General features: G+C 39.1%; 1 protein-coding gene across 3 annotated transcripts in view; it reads left to right on the top strand.

The window, feature by feature from the left end:
- gulp1a (GULP PTB domain containing engulfment adaptor 1a) overlaps positions 1-20,441 on the top strand; it is a 51,554-nt gene that overhangs the window by 22,513 nt on the left and 8,600 nt on the right. For all 3 annotated transcript variants that reach the window (XM_058082045.2, XM_058082044.2, XM_058082046.2), the window contains exon 2: positions 14,262-14,339. In XM_058082045.2, the coding sequence (XP_057938028.2) occupies positions 14,312-14,339 (28 nt within the window). In that variant the 5' untranslated portion in view covers positions 14,262-14,311. The remainder of the gene's footprint in view (positions 1-14,261; positions 14,340-20,441) is intronic.

The following is a 20,441-nucleotide window of genomic DNA, read 5'->3' as shown; positions in this document are numbered from 1 at the left end:
GCAAATCAATTGCTTCCATCCAAACCCATCTTCTGCATCTGTCTCTCTCACACACTATCTACCCTCATGTCCTCCTTCACTACATCCATAAACCTCCTCTTTGGTCTTCCTCTATGCAAAAGTAGAGTTATGATGCCATCTAGTACAGTGCATCCGGAAAGTATTCACAGCGCTTCACTTTTTCTAAATTTTGTCATGTTACAGCCTCATTCCAAACTGTATTAAATTAATCTCTTACCTCAAAATTCTACACAAAATACTCCATTATGACAATGTGAAAAAAGGTTTTTTTGACATGTTTTGAATTTATTAAAAATAGAAAACAAAAAAATCACATTTACATAAGTATTCACAGCCTTTGCCCTGAAGCTCAAAATTGAGCTCAGGTGCATCTTTTTTCCACTGATCATCCTTGAGATCTTTCTACAGCTTAATTGGAGTCCACCTGCAGTAAATTCAGTTGATTGGACATGATTTGGAAATATAATAACTGTCTATATAAGGTCCCACAGTTGACTGTGCATGTCAGAGCACAAACACCAAGCATGAAGACAAAAGAACTGTCTGTAGACCTGCGAGACAGGATTGTCTTGAGGCACAAATCTGGGGAAGGATACAGAAAAATTTCTGCTGCTTTGAAGGTCCCAATGAGCACAGTGGCCTCCATTATTCGTAAATGAAAGATGTTTGGAACCACCAGGACTCTTCCTAGAGCTGTCCGGCCTTTTAAACTGAGCGATCGGGGAAGAAGGGCCTTAGTCAGGGAGGTGACCAAGGCCCCGATGATCACTCTGTCAGAGCTCCAGCGTTCCTCTGTGGAGAGAGGAGAGCCTTCCAGAAGGACAACCATCTCTGCAGCAATCCACCAATCAGGCCTGTATGGTAGAGTGGCCAGACGAAAGCCACTCCTTAGTAAAAGGAACATGGCAGCCCGTCTGGAATTTGCCAAAAAGCACCTGAATGACTCTCAGACCATGAGAAACAAAATTCTCTGGTCTGATGAGACAAAGATTGAACTCTTTGGTGTGAATGCCAGGCGCCACGTTTGGAGAAAACCAGGCACTGCTCATCACCAGGCCAATACCATCCCTACAGTGAAGCATGGTGGTGGCAGCATCATGCTGTGGGGATGTTTTTCAGCAGCAGGAACTGGCAGACTAGTCAGGATAGAAGGAAAAATGAATGCAGCAATATATAGAGATATCCTGGATGAAAACCTGCTCCAGAGCGCTCTTGTCCTGCTGAAAAATGAACCTTCGCCACAGCCTGAGGTCAGACTCGAATCCGATCGAACATCTCTGGAGAGATCTGAAAATGGCTGTGCACAGACGTCTCCCATTCAACCTGATGGAGCTTGAGACTTATTGCAAAGAAGAATGGGCAAAACTGCCTAAAGATAGGTGTGCTAAACTTGTGGGATCATATTCAAAAAGACTTGAGGCTGTAATTGCTGCCAAAGGTGGATCAACAAAGTATTAAGCAAAGGCTGTGAATACTTATGTAAATGTGATTTTTTTGTTTTCTATTTTTAATAAATTCAAAACATGTCAAAAAAACCTTTTTTCACATATTTTGTGTAGAATTTTGAGGTAAGAGATTGATTTAATACAGTTTGGAATGAGGCTGTAACATGACAAAATGTAGAAAAAGTGAAGCGCTGTGAATACTTCCCGGATGCACTGTATATGGAGCTGTAACGCCAAGCTACACAGACAGTTCAATTAAAATGTGGCATCCGGATCTAAAAAAAAATAAGTCTTGAAAATCAGACTACTGTCAAATTGTTTTGTGCAGTCTAAATTTATTTGTGGTGGCTTGCCACAAATTAATGAAAAATGATTGAATGTATGAAAAACACTGCCTTTACTTTACACAGCATATCAATCATTGGAGGTGTGTTATTAGTCCCTGCTGTGAGTCTAATCCTAGGACATTCAAGCAGCAGCTGACTACTAATACGGTGAAGCTCTATGTGATTGTGGGAAGGAAAATATACCTGTAGTGACAAAAGTGTTTATACTCACACGCACACAACATCAGTCTGTGCAATGTCATGGAAACAGAAGTAAGCAGAGATTTTGTCTTTCACAGGATTGTTGAAAATGAAGGACAGTTAAGCTTGTCAGTGACATTTATACTTCCCTCCCAGGGCAAGCTTCAGATTCCTGCCACACAATTCATAAAAGAAAAATAAATCATCACGATAGGATGCAGGACTTTTAAATCAACTTCTTGGAAACAGTGGTTATCTAAAAAAAAATTGATATTAAAGCTCAGTTTTGATTGACACTATAAAGGAATTTAATTCATAATGGCTGTGCTACAACCCTTCTTTTGACTTGGCAGAGGAGACAGGTACTAACATTCAGATTAGATCCAGCCAATATGGGATTTTTGAGGCTGATTCCAATATTGGGGATATAAGTTTACCTAGTCATTTGATTCTGGATAACATAAAATACAATATGAACTTTGCCAAAACAAGACAGTCTTTTGAGTTCTTAACCAAATGTCATCTGCCATTGAGTTGTCACGAGACAAGACGAAACACAAGATTGGAACGTTTTATTCTTAAGAGATATCGTGACACCCCTTGATAATACTCTTTAGCGCTCCTTCTTTTGTGTCCCTTCCTCAATGCACTCATTGTCTCTTGTCACTCATGCTTTGCTGTGCTTGGATTGGCTGTAAACCGGCAGGTGAAACAATGTACAACATCAGGCTTAACATCAAGTTTAAGATGTATCCTGTTTGTGATTTTTGGATTTTTTTTAGTTATTGATTGTATGTTGCAGATGTAATTATCGTACATCACAACGCTGGTCAGTGCAGAGACAACTAGATGTCACAAAGAAGCTTCTCAATTATGTTAAAATTGTCAAAATACCCGTAAAGTTTGGTGAGAGGTGGAGGACTGCGCCACTCAAATATTTATATTTCAAAGGCTGAACGGGATCGATTAATTGGATAATTTATTAATCGTTGAGTAATTGATTAATTGTTGCAGCTCAAATTTTTTCCCCAAAATTTAATGGCACTTAATCTGCTTGTTTAAAGGGAGAGTGGTTTCATTTAGAAAAATGACATTGCCTTAAGACCCTTAAGGGCTGTTTTAATCTGTGAAAGAATTGCATGATATGTCTCCTTTAACACTTTGCCAAAAATATATTTAATAAAAATCTGAAGATTTCAGTAGATGCTGTTGTTCTTCCAAGTGTCCTTCCAAGGCTGCCGTGAAGCTTTATTTTGGACACAAATGTTCTGTGAGAGTGTTGCTGAGAACCATGCCATTGTGTCTGTTACCACTGATCTGGGATCAGAGGATCTTTATATCCCTTTCACATTCTGTCTGCTAGGAGACTCGAGTTGCATAACTTGTTGAATAAAAGTGGAATTTATCAGTAATAGAACACTATATTCATGAAAGACTGACCTACTGCCAGCTGCACCAGCTGTGACAAGTGTAACATAACAAGGTGAGATTTGGACCTTGTGCCTCCTGGCTATTACTTGGGTTCTGTGTTAAATTATTTGTATGCATTCATGCATGAACATTTTGTGCATTAAATAATTAAAACCAATCCAGTGTAGGTCAATACGCTGTGCTATAAGCTATTGTAGTGTTGTGTTTTTGGTGACAAAGCATAATAGTGTAATACCTTATAACATACTGTTTCTCATTCATAATGTATTATATTTTTAGAATAACCCACAGGCAAATAAAGGACAGTGCAAGTGCAACAATGTGAAGTCCACGAAGTTAACTACTAACTATTTAACTACTAAGTTGTCACAGGCACACATTGTATTATCTTTCTGCGTGAGACGGCATTCATGTGCTGTAACTAATTCTCAAGTGAATGTCATGTTCATGGACCAGATTTGCATTTTAAATTAATTTATGAGAGCACATTCTTAATCACTGAAGGCCATAACACGAAAAGTCATAAACAGAGGACCACCTGTACGGTTTAAGAAATATTTTTTAAAGGGGACCTATTATGCTTTTTCCACTTTTCTGACGTATAAATGTAGTTAGAATGTTGTATTCTCATGTTAATCAATGCCAACATTTCAGATAATGATGTTTGCGCATTTGAGAGTGAGCTCTGAAAGAAGTTTGGGATGACTCAAAATGCCCCGTTCAAGAGGGCATTGCAAACCATTCCTTTTTGATGTCACAGAGGAGTGGGGTTTTTCCCGGCATGGTTGTAGGCACAGTACTATACTCTCTGCCCTTCCCCAAGATCTACTTCTGTTTACGTTGCTAGCAATGGGCTCGTAAGGGAAATCCACATTTGTCTACAATTCTTTAAGATTCCGCCAACAGTGGTTGGAGTTCCCGATTCCCTCGTAGCAAAAGAAATACATTTTAATCTGTCACCGGCATTTCACACTTTTCTGTTTTGTGAACATGAGCCAGTATGTAACTGGACTAGCCAACTGAAGCTCTACGCCTTTCCAATGTTACTTGGTCGGGTCGAAGAGTCTGAAGAGCAAGCAGTAAGTAAGTGTCCTAACTGTTTATTTTATGTAAGTCATGGAACAAAAGCGCTTGTCTGTGTAGCATTGTGCATACACGGAGTGGGGTTCCATTTCCCACCACAATTAGTGGCTCTACTCGAGTTTTTTTAAAACTATGGTAGTCCTGCAAAAACCATGTCATGACCACGTTAGACGTTACAGATGCTGTACAAAACCCAACACTAAAATGCTAAAGCTACTTATCATTGAGAGACGTATTGAAGTAATCTCTTTTCTTGAGAAACACATGGCTGTATGTTAAAAGTGGACATTTAAAAAAGATAAATTGCCATTTATTTTCTACTCTACTATACCGTTCATCAACTCCTATAGAGTTGGGTTCGCAGTTAGCATCACACAAGTACTCACAAGTTTGACCAACCACAGGTGAGTGGACATGCCGGCATGCGGGCTGTGGGTGGAATACATTAAAACAGACCGTTTTTGCAGGAAGCACGGAATCCAAAGAAATACAGCTGAGTAGGTGCAGATTCTGGAAAAACTAGAAAGGTTTCTGTGCCAGTTACCATGTGTAGCTGCTTGATAAGAGTCCACAACTCAATACAAAGGGCTGAAAAATGAATATAAGGTGATTAGATGATTGAGTGATTGATGATTGATTTGATAGCAGCACACCTACCTCATAGCCAGACGTTCAAGGTTTGAATTTTGTTGTACTTGTCACAGGGTTTCTGCTCTGCTCTCAATTACTCAATTGGTCATCCTCTTGTTAATGTTGTGATCTATCACTGATTCTCCTCTATGTTCAACTGTTGTGTAACTCAAGCCTCTTAGTAGCAGGAATCTGGAAGGTATAAAGATCCCGTCATCAGTGGCCTTAAGACACAATGGAGTGTTTCTCAGCAACACTTGACAGAAGATTTGTGTGCAAAGTAAATGAACTTTAAAGTTAAAGCTGTTTCTGTTTCATCATTTCTAAAGGGGTGAGGCAAAGGCTTTTTAGACAGCTGAAATTTCAGCAACCATTTTATTATGCATTTTTAGGGGACTGCAACAGAATACTATACAAATAATATATATATATATATATATATATACACACACACACATACACAGTATAACTATTCTAGTAACCTTTTTACTAGACTGAATGAATGACACTTTCCCCATTGCCAAATAGGGTTTAGTTCTGGAGAAGTGCTTGGCTAGTCCATAAGCTTAACCTTCAGCCTCTTTAGCAATGCAGTGGTTCTCTTGCCAGTGTGTTTGGGGTCCTTATCATGTTGGAATACTGTTCGGCTGTTGCTTCTCTATTTCACAGTACATAATGGCTTTCATTTTTACCTCAAATAACTGAAGCTCCCCAGTGCCGGCAGCACTCATGCAGCCTCATTCAGTGACACTTGAATGACATGATTCCAGTAATCCATGTACTTAGTCTGATTGTCTCCAGCAAACTGTTTGCAGGCTTTCCTGTTGGCCATTTATTTAAGAGGCTTCCTACTCGGACGACTACGCAGACCAATTTGATGCTGAATGCGGCAGATGGTCGGAGCACTGAGCACTGACCAGCTGACCGCCCAAACCTCAATCTCTGCAGCTATGCCAGCAGCACTCATGGTTCTATTTTCCAAATACAACCTTTCAAAACTACGCTGAGCATCTGCATGCAACTTCTACAGTCCAGCATGACGAGGCCTGTTCTGTCCCGAAAACCACTGCATGGTCTCAGCCACTGTGCTGCAGCTCAGTTTTAGGTTGTCTTATTTAATCCCTATGAAAAACATGGATTAGTACTTGGCTGTGAAATCCTTGTTGGGAAGTTCAGAGGTCAGAGATTTTTTGTAATTAGTCACCAGTGTTGCACACATCTCTGGATGGATTCTGGTCAGAAACAGCCCCAAAGGTGTAGTGGGGTCATATTATCTGCCTCCATACTGCGACTAACTGGTTGCATTTTGCGCCAAAAATATGAGACATTTCGAGTGAATTTTTTCATCTACTTGCGCATGTGCGACCAGATTCATTCACCAGAATATATGTTCCATATTGAGTTGACAAGGGCTGTCCCTTAATACCGTGAGAATGACAAATAGTCTGTCAAATTACGTTTGAAGTTTGACTATCCTCGTACCATCTTTGTTTGCCATTTTGCCTGGCTCCACAATCTCCCAGGGTAGCTATAGTTACCCACCTAGTCTTTGGTTCATGGACTCGAAAAATTACTCCTTTTTTTTCCCCAACCACATTTTGTCTTTTTGAGCTTGTTTTTGTCCCACAGGGGAGCCACGATGGCTGTCACATTCATGGGGTACGTGCTGACTTGTTTTTTAAACAACGTTTTTTTTTTTAAAAACCTTGTTCTCTTGTCACCATTATAACAATTATGTATTGTCTTCAAAACACTAGTTTTGTGTCCAGCTTTAACAAAGCAGTGCTATCACAGTATCATAACAGGTAGCTTGTGAACTGTTAGTAGCTTGCCGTCTGATCATTTGAGTAGCTAGCAAAATAATATTTCCTTAATTGTTGGTATTTTTTATTTTAATTGTTTAAATTAATTTATCAGGGTGGATAGAGAAGACAGTTCATTTAGTATTCTTGGAGCATTAATACAGTGAAAATTAGAGGAAATTTGAATATTTACTTTGCAAGTCGATTTTGGTGTGCGCCCCTGAAGTTTCTGCTTGCAGTCCAAAAATATTACGTTAATGGCCACTGTGCTCCTAGTAAAACAAAGTTACACTGGAGCCTTGCCCCAAGCTCGTCGAGTCAAGTTGATGCTAATTTGCTCAATTTTGGCCTCATCACATCACATTCTCCCAAGCTTTGTCTGAATCATGATTTGTTTGTTGACAGGCTCAAAATAACATAAAAAAAGACACCCATCTATTGTGCTCAGGAAGAAAAGCTATTTATTGCCAGAAATTGCGAGGAAATTTTAAATTGTTTACCATGATGTTAACTACACCCTTCAGAGAGAAGTGCAAATTGGCGTGAGGATAAGCGGTAGAAAATGAATGAATGAATGAAAATATGTATTGATCTTGACACTACTACAAAATTACAATATACACCCAGCTGACAGCATGCTTTAACTTGTTTTTTGTCATTTTATTTTTTGTTATTTTTCATGTGGAAGGTGGAATGACTGCCCATCTGCCATATTCAGCCTAATGTCTGTTGTTGTGAGTGGGGCAGGCACATTCACACTGTGGGCTCTAATTTTGTGGGGCAGTGCAGGGTGGCAGAGCGTGGTGCCCCCCATGCAGTGGTAATTTTGTCCAATGCACCACTGTGTGCAGCCAGTTTGGTTGAATTTTGGTTGACGGCAAAGGTGCACTGAAAGATTGCCAGCTCCGCCAGGTCTATTCTTGGCGCAGGCACACAGTGCGCACACATCACCAAAACCTCACAGGCAGGTTTTCTGCAGAGTATCAGGCACATTTCAATGCACTAAACAATCACAGCAATAACTATTTAATGTAACCATCTGAACCAGCATGTACTGTGCATTTTTGTATTAATTGTCCTGATGTCAGAACAAAGACGTCACGCATATTGGGAACTCCACTGTGATTGCTCCCACTCAGTGTGTACAGCTCACAGCTTGTACCCAGGCACAGGTGTTCAGAGCCACCCCAAACTTCATTCAGGGCTCACTTCCAATGCGCAGACCTCATTATCTGAAACTTTGGCATCATTGTTCATGATAATACAACATTCTAACAATTTATAGCTCAGAAAGTGGGAAAAGCATAATAGGTCCACTTTAAGTGTTTTTCCACTTTCGCATTTGTCGAGCTGGTAAATGTGTGGGATGGGGCGTGCACGTTCCCTTGCCTTTGACCACACCTGTGCATACAGGATGCAAATATCCATGCAATAGTACAGAGCACAGCAAAAAAAATCCCAAGCAAAATAAAGTGTGAACAGACAAGCCCACATCCGCAGACTTCCCAGATTTTAAATGCTCTCTCATGCAGAAGTCCATGGCTACCTCGCCAACAAAAACACACCCACACCCAAAGCCCTGACCAAGCTGGATCCCTAACCAGAGCCTCTGAAAACACAAGGAATGTATTTTACTGCATTGTGTGACCTTTGTCAAGGACTTCTAAAGCAGATGTGCGTGTCTGTGGTTTGTCCTTATAATGCCATACCATGACTATCAAGGTAACATTTCCCCTTAATTATATGACAATACAATTTTACACATGCTTTTAAGTTGAAAGAGAACACAGCTGATCAATTACAGTATGATACTGACATGCACTTCATTTCAATGCAAAGCAGACCCTTAATTCTCAAGATGTACCAATACAAGTTATTGACATCCAATAAGATACTGATATTGCAGCCATGAATATTGGCTGATACTGATATCAGCATGAATCTTACATACTTAAGACTTATATTTGAAAAGGCTTGATTCAGTGATATTGCTAAAACAGGGAACAACAGTTGGTATAAGAAAAAACGTATTTCTTCCTGCATCTGCGGTATAGTTTTATTGACAATGCAATGGCAGCTAGGCATAACACAGGGAGGTCAAATACATCATGCATTTGATGATGCTTCAAATGCATGATGTGGTTGGTTGTATTAAACTTTACTACAATGTTTTTGTGATCACATGGGCACTGTCTAGCTGTTGCTGGATAGACATGCTTGGGCAGAGTCTGGAATCGACTGTATTGGAGCGTCTAAGAATGTGTTATTATTTCATTATTTTCTGTTATTATGTACTATATTGGGTAATACAAGTGCAAATGTGAATATAGAGTTGTCACTTCACGTCTAGAGGGCTCTAATAATGGTAAACACTGGATTTAGAAGGTCATAAACAGGTTTTCTATGCTCTAGGAGAGGGTGTTATGGGTGGTACAATGACATTGTTTCAAAGGGAAGCCACACAAATGGTTGACTTCAAAATGTTTTGGTCTGCCTGCTGTTTTGAATGATGCCAGGATGTTGACCGAAGGCTTCTGCCATGTAGTGTGATGATTCACTGTGGAAAAAAAAAAGGTCAGGCTGCAACCTCTGGCATGTTGGGGTTTATAGGTCATGCCTGGTATGCCAATGCATCTAAGTGAAACACTTTCTGTCAAAAGGGGTCCCTTTTTCACACATCATGTCAAACTCAAAAAGAATTCTTCACAAACTGTGGGCGGAGGAAGTTGGCTTTGAATGTTAAGTATCGTGTGTCTGGGCAAACGTTTCTTGTTGAGTTTTCAAATCCCCTGTTTTCTCCATACTGCAGTCTTTAGTGTAGCACCATCTGGCCAGCAGCTGAAAACTATTAAGATCTGTTCCTTCTTCTGCTTTTCCATCATCGTTTGACGGCACGGCACGTAAGTCACTATAATAATAACTTTGTTGTTATTGTTTGCATTTTGTTGTAGAGGTATTTTTTATTGTTATCTGAAGTCCAGCTTTATCTTGCTAAAGTGGTGATAGAACAGGTGCTGGGTTTGATTATAAAGCTGTCAGACTGTAAGAGAGCAAGGATTTGCTTTGGACACCTCGTTTGATCAACTAAGGAATTCAAGAATTGGATGCATGACTAGATACATTTCTCTAGCAATTATTTTGCACTTAACTAGTAAGGTTCCCCGTCCCGTGTGAGAGGAGGAAATAAAACTGTTGATTTTCTTTCACTTTGAATTGTGTTGCGACCCAAGTGCATGTTTCTGTGTTGTTTTTTAGTGCATTTAGTCCCATCAGTGAGTTGGATGTACACTTTTTAGGTGGACTTGGATTTCTTGGTTTAAGTCAAGAAATCATTTTCATGTGTTAGTTATTAATTCATTTAGTAGAAAAGAACAGTTGACAAAGACAAAGTGGGCGGTGCTCTTTTCCAAAAACATTCCTCTGCAAGCTGAATTCCAAATGTTTGAGTCACAGGAGTTCCTCTGCTAGGCACAAAATATATTTTTCTGATGTTACAAGGATGGAAATGTAGTTGTTGTGGATCCAATCACATTTGACCAGTATTTCATATGCCAAAGGCTTATTTCATGTAGCAAATACAACTATGCACATTAACTGACATGTTGGAGAGTATATCTGGAAATCTTGATGCAGTTAGTAAACACAAGGGGACAACATAGACAGTTGGCAGAAGTGTTAAGTCGATGTGTGTGCTTATGTCTGTGTGGGTTGCCAGGTCTCCCGAGAGGGTACTGCTGAGTCACCAGACAGGATGCTATTAAAACAGACCAAACACTGCAGCTGCCAATCATACTGAGTGACATGATGTGCTGGTGGTCGAAGCATCAAATTACATCAGTACGGTATTACAACTCGCTTAAAAGGTAGACAGACTATGTCTGTTGCTCTTTAACCGCCATCAGTTTTTTTTTAGTTTGTGCTTCATACATTTACACAAATATCTTTTATTGTGAATTATGGGGTGTTGCATGAAGTATGCTAACCGCCGAGCAGTTAGCGCTCAGGCCTCATAGAAGATCCGAGTTCAATTCCATCCTCGGCCATCTCTGTGTGGAGTTTGCATGTTCTCCCCGTGCATGTGTGGGTTTTCTCCGGGGACTCCGGCTTCCTCCCACATTCCAAAAACATGCTAGGTTAATTGTCGACTCCAAATTGTCCATAGGTATGAAGGAGAGTGTGAGTGGCCGTTTGTCTATATGTGCCTTGTGATTGGCTGGCGACCAGTCCAAAGTGTACCCGCCTCTCGCCCAAAGACAGCTGGGATAGGCTCCAGCACCCCCGCGACCCTCGTGAGGATAAGCCGTAGAAAATGAATGAATGAAAAATGGGCTCTAAACGACTGTAAAGTCAAAGACAATATTTGTAATCTAACAAGAAAAAGTCGTAATTTAAGTATCGTCATACTAGGAGGGAAAGTAACAATTTCAGTAACATAATTTTGCTTTATTAAAGAAAAAAGTATTTTAGTTGTAATATGGAAAACAGATCACTATTTTGGGGAAAATTAAGGTTATGTTATGAGAATAAAGTCAAATATGGGAACAATGTCAATTACAAGAAGAAAATTAAAATACAAGAAAGTTAAAGTTGGAATTTAAAAAAAAAACAAATGATGTAATGATGAAGTATATTATTAAGAGTCATATTAAGAGAAAACTTTTTTTGAGAGAGAAAAAAGCTGTTTCACGAGAATAAACAAAATGTCACTTTAGCAGAATAGAGTTAAAAAATGACAGTGAAGGTATGCAATTTTTATACACTTTTTCACCTGTATAACAGCTGAGAAGCAGTTTTTGCTTGAAATATAACAGTCAAAAGAACAAACAAACAAACAAATACTTCTTAGCATACATGCATTATTTCAGAAAATCTCAATGTGACCTCTGGTCTTGGGGCATAACCCATTACTCAATTAATGGAAACAGCAAGCTTCAGATCAATTGTTGCAAAAATTGTTAATTGCACCGTTAATGCTGACTATAATTCTACAGTACAACATGGTCAAATTAAGAGTCGTGCAATGGTTTGGATACCCTCGGATATTAACAAGGGTTATAAATGGCTAAAAAAAATGAATGCACATTTTATTGTGAACATACAATTATTATGCCATTTTATAATATTACTCATTCATTTATTATATAGGCGCCTCTCTTGGCACTCAAGGACATCATATAAACAAGCCATGAGGACCAATAAAAGCAGTATGAAAATAGATTTTAACATAGTAGAATAAGTGTGTTTTCAGTCTTGAGCTCAAGAGGGTTAAAGAGTCAATATTGCCAAGGTCAGGGGGTAGTGAGTTTCAATACTAATGAGTGACAGGACAGGGAATGGATCTGATCATTGATGGTGGCCAGAGACAGCGGGTCTGCATTAAAATGTAAAATATTTCCATATACTGTTAATATATTATTCACATTTTGAAGGTTGCAGCTCATGCACTGGCAGAGTGTACATTTTATTGCATCCACAGTTGTCACAGACTGTGGACCATTCATTCATTTTTTGCCGCTTAGCCTCACAAGGGGGTGCTGGAGCGTATCTAAGTTGTCTTCGGGCGAGAGGCGGCGTACACCCTGGACTGGTCGCCAGCCAATCACAGGGCACAGATAGACAAAACCATTCCCACCCACATTCATACCTATGGACAATTTGGAGTTGACAACATGTTTTTGGAATGGGGGAGGAAACCGGAGTACCCAGAGAAAACCCATGCATGGAGGAGAACATGCAAACTCCACACAGAGATGGCTGAGGGTGGAATTGAAACTCCGAGCTGTGAGGCCTGCCCGCTAACCACCTCCTCACCATGCAGCCCGACTGTGGACCAAATTAAAAAAAAAAAACATTTCTGTTCAGGAAAGTGTGCTAACAGGGCTGAAACTTTATATTTACTTATGTTTTATGCTTTTAATCAATATTTATTATTACTATTAGTAGTAGTAGTTGTAGTAAAAGGATGAAGGGTATTGATTGTGGGACACTCTGACACTGCTATCTTATCCAGGATACTTCGATTTTCAAAGACCCAAAGCAGTGGAGGCAAAGACATTAAGATGGAAATGTGTCATTACTGGAAAACCTGTGTCAATCCTTATATTCTGATGCAGTCGTGCAGTTTTCTGTAGTGCATATAATCTATTGAAACCAGACTTAAAATGCATGTAAACACCTTGACCCGTCTGTGACTCTTTGAAGTTGGAGTAACACAAGCAGAATGTGATTGGAAACCAAATTTTTATCGTGCAGACGTTGATCGATAGCTAATTGCTCCAGTTGCCACAGCATGTTCTGGGTCTAGATGAAGAATATTGGCCATGGCTCAAAAAAGCAATGCATTGATGCAGCAAGAGTCATTCAACTTTCCATCATTGCATGACACAAAAGTACTTAACAGGGCTCTACATTAAAAACCAAAATGACTTGCCCATGGGGAATCCTTAAGGTGAGAACTACTTGCCCGAACTTGCCCCATGTAAAATGAAAAGACTGCCATAATGATATCATGTCATTTTTTGTGGCATCACATGAGAATCTCAAATAAATAAAATAAATAATACTGTAGCGTTGTGTGTGTGTGTTGTATTCCGGGTTGTAGTTTCATGCATGGACGCTGGGGGGCAGTCATGTTCAGCTTGCGGTCTTGGAGCGGGCGTTTTGGGACCAAAGAAGAGGAACGAGAGGGAAAAAAGGAGAAGTTCGGTTGCCGTGCGCCCAGCTAGTTAGTTAAGTCTGCAACAGGCCAGTAAGTTGTTTTTCATGCTGCCTTGGAAATAAAAACCATGCAACGATAGAGGTTCATCACTTTTTGCTGTTTCCTTCAGAATTAGACGATGTTGGCAGCGACGCCATGATGGATGTTTTCGTAGTCAAACGATCGCTGATTGGTTGATCGCGAACAACGGGTGTGGGTAAAACGCGGACTGTGGATTACGGACCGCGGTCTAAATAAACGATTCTGATTGGTCCATTGCAAGGATTGCTTTGCAAATTACCACCAGAATTACGCAGTCCGTGTTTTACCAACACCCAACAAGAACCGCTTTAAAAAAAACTCAGTATGGCATGCCAAAGTGCACTTGCCCGATGGGAATATCACTGATTGGATTTACTTGCCCGAATTTTGTTTTAACTTGCCCCGGGCCATCGGTACATCGTTATTGTCGAGCCCTGCTTAATAGCACATGGTGATGATAAATGTTAGGGACCAAGCCCTTCAGAGGAATAAATTTATTTTAAACCCGACAGCCGTTGTTGTGGTGATTTGCTTAAACTTCTTTAGTCTAACCTGTTATCTTCTTCTCTCACTGCTCGTCCAGGTGGAATATTGGACTATATTCAGGAGCCACAGCAGCTGACATTTTCCGCAATGAATCGTGCCTTCAACAGGAAAAAAGGTGAGTAGAGAAACGATATTGAAACTGGAATGATACTCATAGTTAGGGTTGGGAAATATGGACCTTAAGCATGAACTGTATAATGATATTTTTGGGATGTATCACGTTATGTTGATCTAATGAAATCATTGAAGCATGTAAAAGAAGCTACCAACCTTAGCCCATATAATTAAATACACTTGTCTTAAATCATAAAGCACATTTATTTATTGGTAAGAACTAGGGATGAGCCGGATACTTGTTATAAAGCAGTATCTGTTACGAATATTCATTTTTGCGAAACAGATACATTTCATGTTAAACGATGCCAAGGTTTCAGATAATTAGTTTTTGCGCATTTGGAAGGGAGCCCTGAAAGAGGTTTGGGATGGCTCAAAACGCTCAGTTTCAAAAGGTGTGGTAAAACTGCCTCTTTGATGTCGGACTTTTTATGGTTCATAGTTAGGAAGCACTTTGGGAGTGTGACCAATCACAACGGAGTGGGCATGCCCAGAGGCGGGCCATGGATGGAATAAATTAAAACAGACCCTTTTGGCAACGGTAAACCCCACACATTTCCAGTCAAACCACGCCCATTTCTGATTTATGCCCCGCCCACTCCAAGGACAGATACAGGTAGTGGTGTACTCGCTCATCCTGAGCAAAAACTGGCTAACTTTGCTAATGGGATGTCAGCCTCTGCACACATTGCTGCTATAAGGAAGATGTAGTCGCTGGTGCAATTCCAACTGCATATGTAAGATATTTTTATTTATTTATATTTTACACGGCTCGACAGCAAATGGCGCTCTTATTTTGTAGGCCTGTAGTGTTTTCTGTGTGTTCATAATGACGTAAGAGAACCTGAACTTGGTGCAAGAATAAACATGCTTCTCGTTTTTTCACTTAGAACCTGCACGTCGTCATCGGGCATTGTACGATAAACCGCACTAGCATGCTAAACTAAGCTAAGCCCCGCTAGCTTCTATTCATGCTCCGTAAGACAAGGTTCCGTCAACTATTTTAACATATTTTGTTTATCATCTCGAGGTGATCAACTCTGCTTTTTTCCCCATTTTAAATTATAATTTTTACCAGTATAAGCCATTTTGTTGTCATTGTATGCCAAGACTGTATACTGGTATATAAAAATTATGGCCCAACCTTACTAACAATATTTATTTTTGAAAACACTACCTTTTTTGCTTTAAGTTTCTGATGTTTTGCTCTCTGGTGCTGCGTGTGATAGACTGAAGTAAAATGTGTGGATTGGTAATGAATCGTAGCTGACATCATTGTTAAACACCGTTAACTTAAGTAATGCATCACATGCACTAAAGTGGTGTTTTGCCTCCTGACTTTAAGACATGACTTGACTCCTTGAGTCTAAACAAAAACATTATTAATGAACACACGCAGCACAATAAAACAATTCATACAAGCAGACTGCAGCTTATGGAAACAACACAGGCACTGAAGACAAAAACAACCGGTCATGTGTTTTGGTTACTTAGGAGAAATATGCAGCACACCAGTTGAGGTGACCTTACCCAAAGGAAAAAAAGGGAAGATTTGGGGCTGTGCTACAGAAAAACAGCTTGATCTGTTTACCGCCATCTGCTGTGCTCCTCCGCTTTAAATCAACAGGACTGGAGGATTTTTGGAGGGTGTATGGTAAAGTGTTCAGGGCCCATGTGGCCCACTAGGATACATTTACGATTTGATGTCACAATTAACTTTTACTCTACTATTCTATTTTACCAGCTAAAGATGAAAATCAAGAAGGTCAAACACTTCTCACTCCAGCATGGTGCGAAAAGTTTCTCAAAATGATTTTTGCTTGTACTTTACTTTGCCTAATGAAACCACTAGGATACAATGTAAATTAGTCAGTGTACAGCATGTATAACAACAACCTTGAGTACACCCTTATGTTATGTTTACCCTGTGCAATAATATATAAATATGAATACAGTCATCCTTTGTTTATTGCCATTAATTTGTTCCGGACCCAACTGCGATATGGAATATTTCTGTAGTTGTGGTATAAAAAACATGTTTTTAAATATGTTTTTTTTAACATTATTAGCGCCCTAAGACATTGAATCCATCCACTTCCATCAGTAGCTCTGCCATGGTACTGCAAAAACAGTGCTTTTAGGCATTCCATGCTGTCGTGTGCACTGTACCATATTTTCCGGCGTAGTCTCATTTCTGCACTGTGTGTCAAATGCAGGAGAAAACTTTATTTTCTTGTTCAACATGAACTCAAATTGGTAAAAGAATACTTTCATCAGGTAGAATTAATTAATTAAAGTAAAGAAAGAAGGCTGGTGTAATATTTTTTCCATGACTTTAGTCGACAAAATAAGAGCAAATAAGCAATTTAAGACATAAATAAAACTTCTCGTTTCACAGTAAATGTGTTCCCTAGTGAACCTCAGTGACCATTCTAGTGCCTGTCTCACCAAACAATTACTGACACCTAGTGGCCAATGTACAGTAGAGTACTAAATTCAAATTCTTAGAATTAGATTTCTTGTGTCTTATATTTGTATTTTAGTTGATTTAGAAATGTTTGCTTGAAAGGGCTTATTTTAACCCAAGAATAAGAAAATTTTACGTATGCCTATTTTTAAATTAATTATAGGCCATATTCAACCACAAAACGATGATCACTTAATTACTTTTTGACAAACACTACAAAGTGAGGGAGTGAACCATGATGCAGCTGTAACACGCTTCGAATAAAGAAGCTAAGTTGATAGGCTGACCAAACATGCGTAAGCGTATGGTTGTGCAAGATCTACTTTACATACATTGTCGTTTCTTTAGTGTTTTACCAGGAAAATATATCAATAAAATACTTTCAAAAATGTGAGGGGTGTCATCACTTTTTTGAGATACCGTACTAAACCTTATAAGTGGTCCAGAATGCCTTTTAACTTAACATGGCCATTGCCTATTAACATTTCATTAGTAATAATCATGAAGGTGAGAGTGTCTCTGTGGCAGCATAAACCCCCGTGAAATGAGCCCACCAAGAAAAACTTGACTGAAATTTACAGCTGCATTCGTGTACAAGACACATCCCTCCTGGGTAAAAGGTTTATTTCCAGACAAGACAAAAAGGTACGCGAGCTATTTGGCCATAATGTTAAGAAATATCTTTGGAACAGTCAAGTTGAGGCTTTCAACTCTAAGACCATTGTGGCAGTTGTCAAGAATGGGTGGTAGTATCAAGCTGTGGGGCTGGGATTCTGCCACAGGCGCTGGGACTCTTGTACAAAGTGCAGCTACATGGACCAAACTTGACACAGTTGGGTATTCCAACAGGACAATGATCCCAAGCACATATAACCAGTTTTGAAAAGGATAAAGCAGGCTACTATTACAGTTCTGGAATACCCAAGCCCTCATTTGCGGACTATATGCTTCAAAGCTGGGTCTCTGCCAGGAACTAACTCAGACAAGAAGAGTGGTTAAATGTTTTAAGGTAATTTTCAGTAAAAAGAAGTGAGATGCCAAATGTACAACAATTGACATGTAATCCATGAAAAGACTACTACAACAGGATTTCTACAAGGTGAACAGGAAACAACACATGGACTGTGAGACATTACTCACATCCATGTGTTCTAGAAGGTATAGAATATCAGAAAATTGTTGAAATGGCACAATTATCTATGAAATATACATACAGTGTGTGTTTTCCAGAAGATGAAATTTAATAATGGTTAAGTTAAATCAGACATTGTATGTGAAATATGTAACTGTTGAGATTTTGCTAAACTGCTGATAAGTTTAATTACCTGACACAAAAAAAACACTGGTTAATCCACCTCCATAATGACCAAAAGCAGTAAAGTAATCCTTTTATTGCGGTTAGTTGGTTCCAGACCCGACTGCAACAAGTGGATTTCCGCCAATAAATATAGCCCAAAAATAGCCCAAAAATATAGCCCAGCTTCTTGCTTACATTAACGGTTCTTACATTAATTAACGAGAGTGACAATGCAAATCATTTTATAGGATGCAATTATAGTCAATATCAGAGTCTCTCAATAAAGTTCTGATACAAGTATTTTTCTCTACGTTATTCAAGAATAATTTGATCATCACTACACTTCAATATTGTAACAATTCTAATCATGCAATTTCTATTTCACCTATGAGGAACAATTTCAAAATATACATATATTATAATATCCTTGTATAGATCTCTGCATCATCGGGGAACGTGTCATCTTCTACTGCAGTTCCATGTGACTATATTTGAAAAAAAGTGCTGTGAGTAGAGATTGTGTATCTCAAAGCGGCACAATTGTGTATCAGTAGACGTGTGATAAAGGTTGTCCTTGGTGCTCATCTGATTTGTTTCTTCCCGCATGATAGAGAACACTGCACCCTTCTTGTGTCATTGATTGAGTACCCCATTGAATAAAGTCATTGTATCCTCACTTCTTGAAGGCTTACAAAAGACTCATTTACAATGCAAACGTCAACCATCTCAACCATCGGGTGAACATAATGTGTATTGATTACATAAAACTAGGACATTAGGCATGGAAAAATGATACAGTTTACGCAAAGATGCCCAAAAAATTCAATAAACTTAAAGTATGCCTCCTCTGTATGGATAGAAAATTGTTGTATTATTTAATACTATCCATAACAATTCCAAAGGAAGAACGCGTGTTAGTGAAGAAACAACACCTCTTTCTTTAGTAGGAACCAATCACAAGATCGAAGGGAACTCACAACCAGTTTGTCAACCCATCTGAAATTGCAGGAGGTCATTACTCAATAACAGCCTGAGATGTGTCAAAGAGGCAACTGAAAGAATCATTGCAGCTCGGCAGCCATGGCCGAATAAAATGTTTGTTTTGGAAGAAAGGCATGGCGGGAATCCTTTTGAAGAGTTGTTTTTTTTATTCTAAACTCTTATTGGTACTCATATATTTTTCACCTACCTTTTGAGTGTTAAGTTGCTGCATGATGATTTTAGCGTTCCTTCTAAGATGGTACTGTGAGTCACACTGTTATATTGACTAATGACCTCACACGGTTTATGATGGGTTGATAAGCTTGATGTGAGTTTTCTCATAGCTCGAACCCGGGTCTCCTAGCTATGTGGCCTGCGGGCTAACCACTCTTATACCGTGTGACCTGCTGTCATACAACAGATGACAAAACCAAACTGAGCAACCTTCACTTGGACAACAGCTTTTGCCACATTTCCTGACCCTATAAGGATTTGATACTACAAAATGATACAAATAATCCTGTCTTAGATTCAGTACTTTTTCATCTAGTCCAAACAAATGTGTATGCCCAAATGTGTACTGAAGCCTTGAAACAAGCCTCCTTGTCCCAAGTAACATCCTTGACCACGCCCTTGGATTTATTCTTATTGTGCCCCCTTGCTCAGCATTAGTCATCCCTCTATCAAAGTCCATTCATGAGGCAAATTAGGAAATTAATTTCACTTAACAGGATGCCTAAAATGCAAGAAGTGATCATATTTTAATTGCATCATAAAAAACTTTATGTACTGGCAATAAAAAAAGAGGATTAATTAACTAATTCGCTACCAAAGACGTATTTATCCATTTTTTTTTTTCAAACCGATAGCCTAATCCCAAAGACATGTTTATACATCTTTTATATTTTTTGCGCAATAGGCAAAAGAGGCGATGATGCAACTGCACAGGAGAAGAGATCATCTTTAGTGTGGCAGAAGTGTATTTGATAAGAACTTGCCATGCATTTTTCCCATGTATTAAAACACTCCACAGGAAGGAGGAAGTGGAAAAGCATGGAGTGTAGTGTGCAGAAGGTGACGGGAAACTTTAACGCATGCACACAAACATGCGTGCGCAACAGTTCAGTTCCAAATATGAAAATTGTAATTAGTTAATGGTGTTATATTTGTAAATAAATTATTTTCACTTTAAACAACCATTTTGTGCCATTTATGTTGTGGCATAGTTGTTTAGATATTTTGGCTAAATTTGTGTCAAAAAGTGCTTGCAACGCATTTTTTCTCAAAAAGATTTTTTCCCCTTTTTTGTTGACAACTGATATTTTGCTGAAAGTCACCTACATTCTACTGCTGATTTC

The sequence above is a fragment of the Doryrhamphus excisus genome, linkage group LG12, assembly GCF_037039965.1.
Source record: "Doryrhamphus excisus strain RoL-2023G ecotype Guam linkage group LG12, RoL_Dexc_Guam_v1.1, whole genome shotgun sequence".
NCBI classification, from domain to species: Eukaryota; Metazoa; Chordata; class Actinopteri; order Syngnathiformes; family Syngnathidae; genus Doryrhamphus; species Doryrhamphus excisus.
Note: the sequence above shows the minus strand (reverse complement) of the source record. Positions and strands in the feature narration are given on the sequence as shown.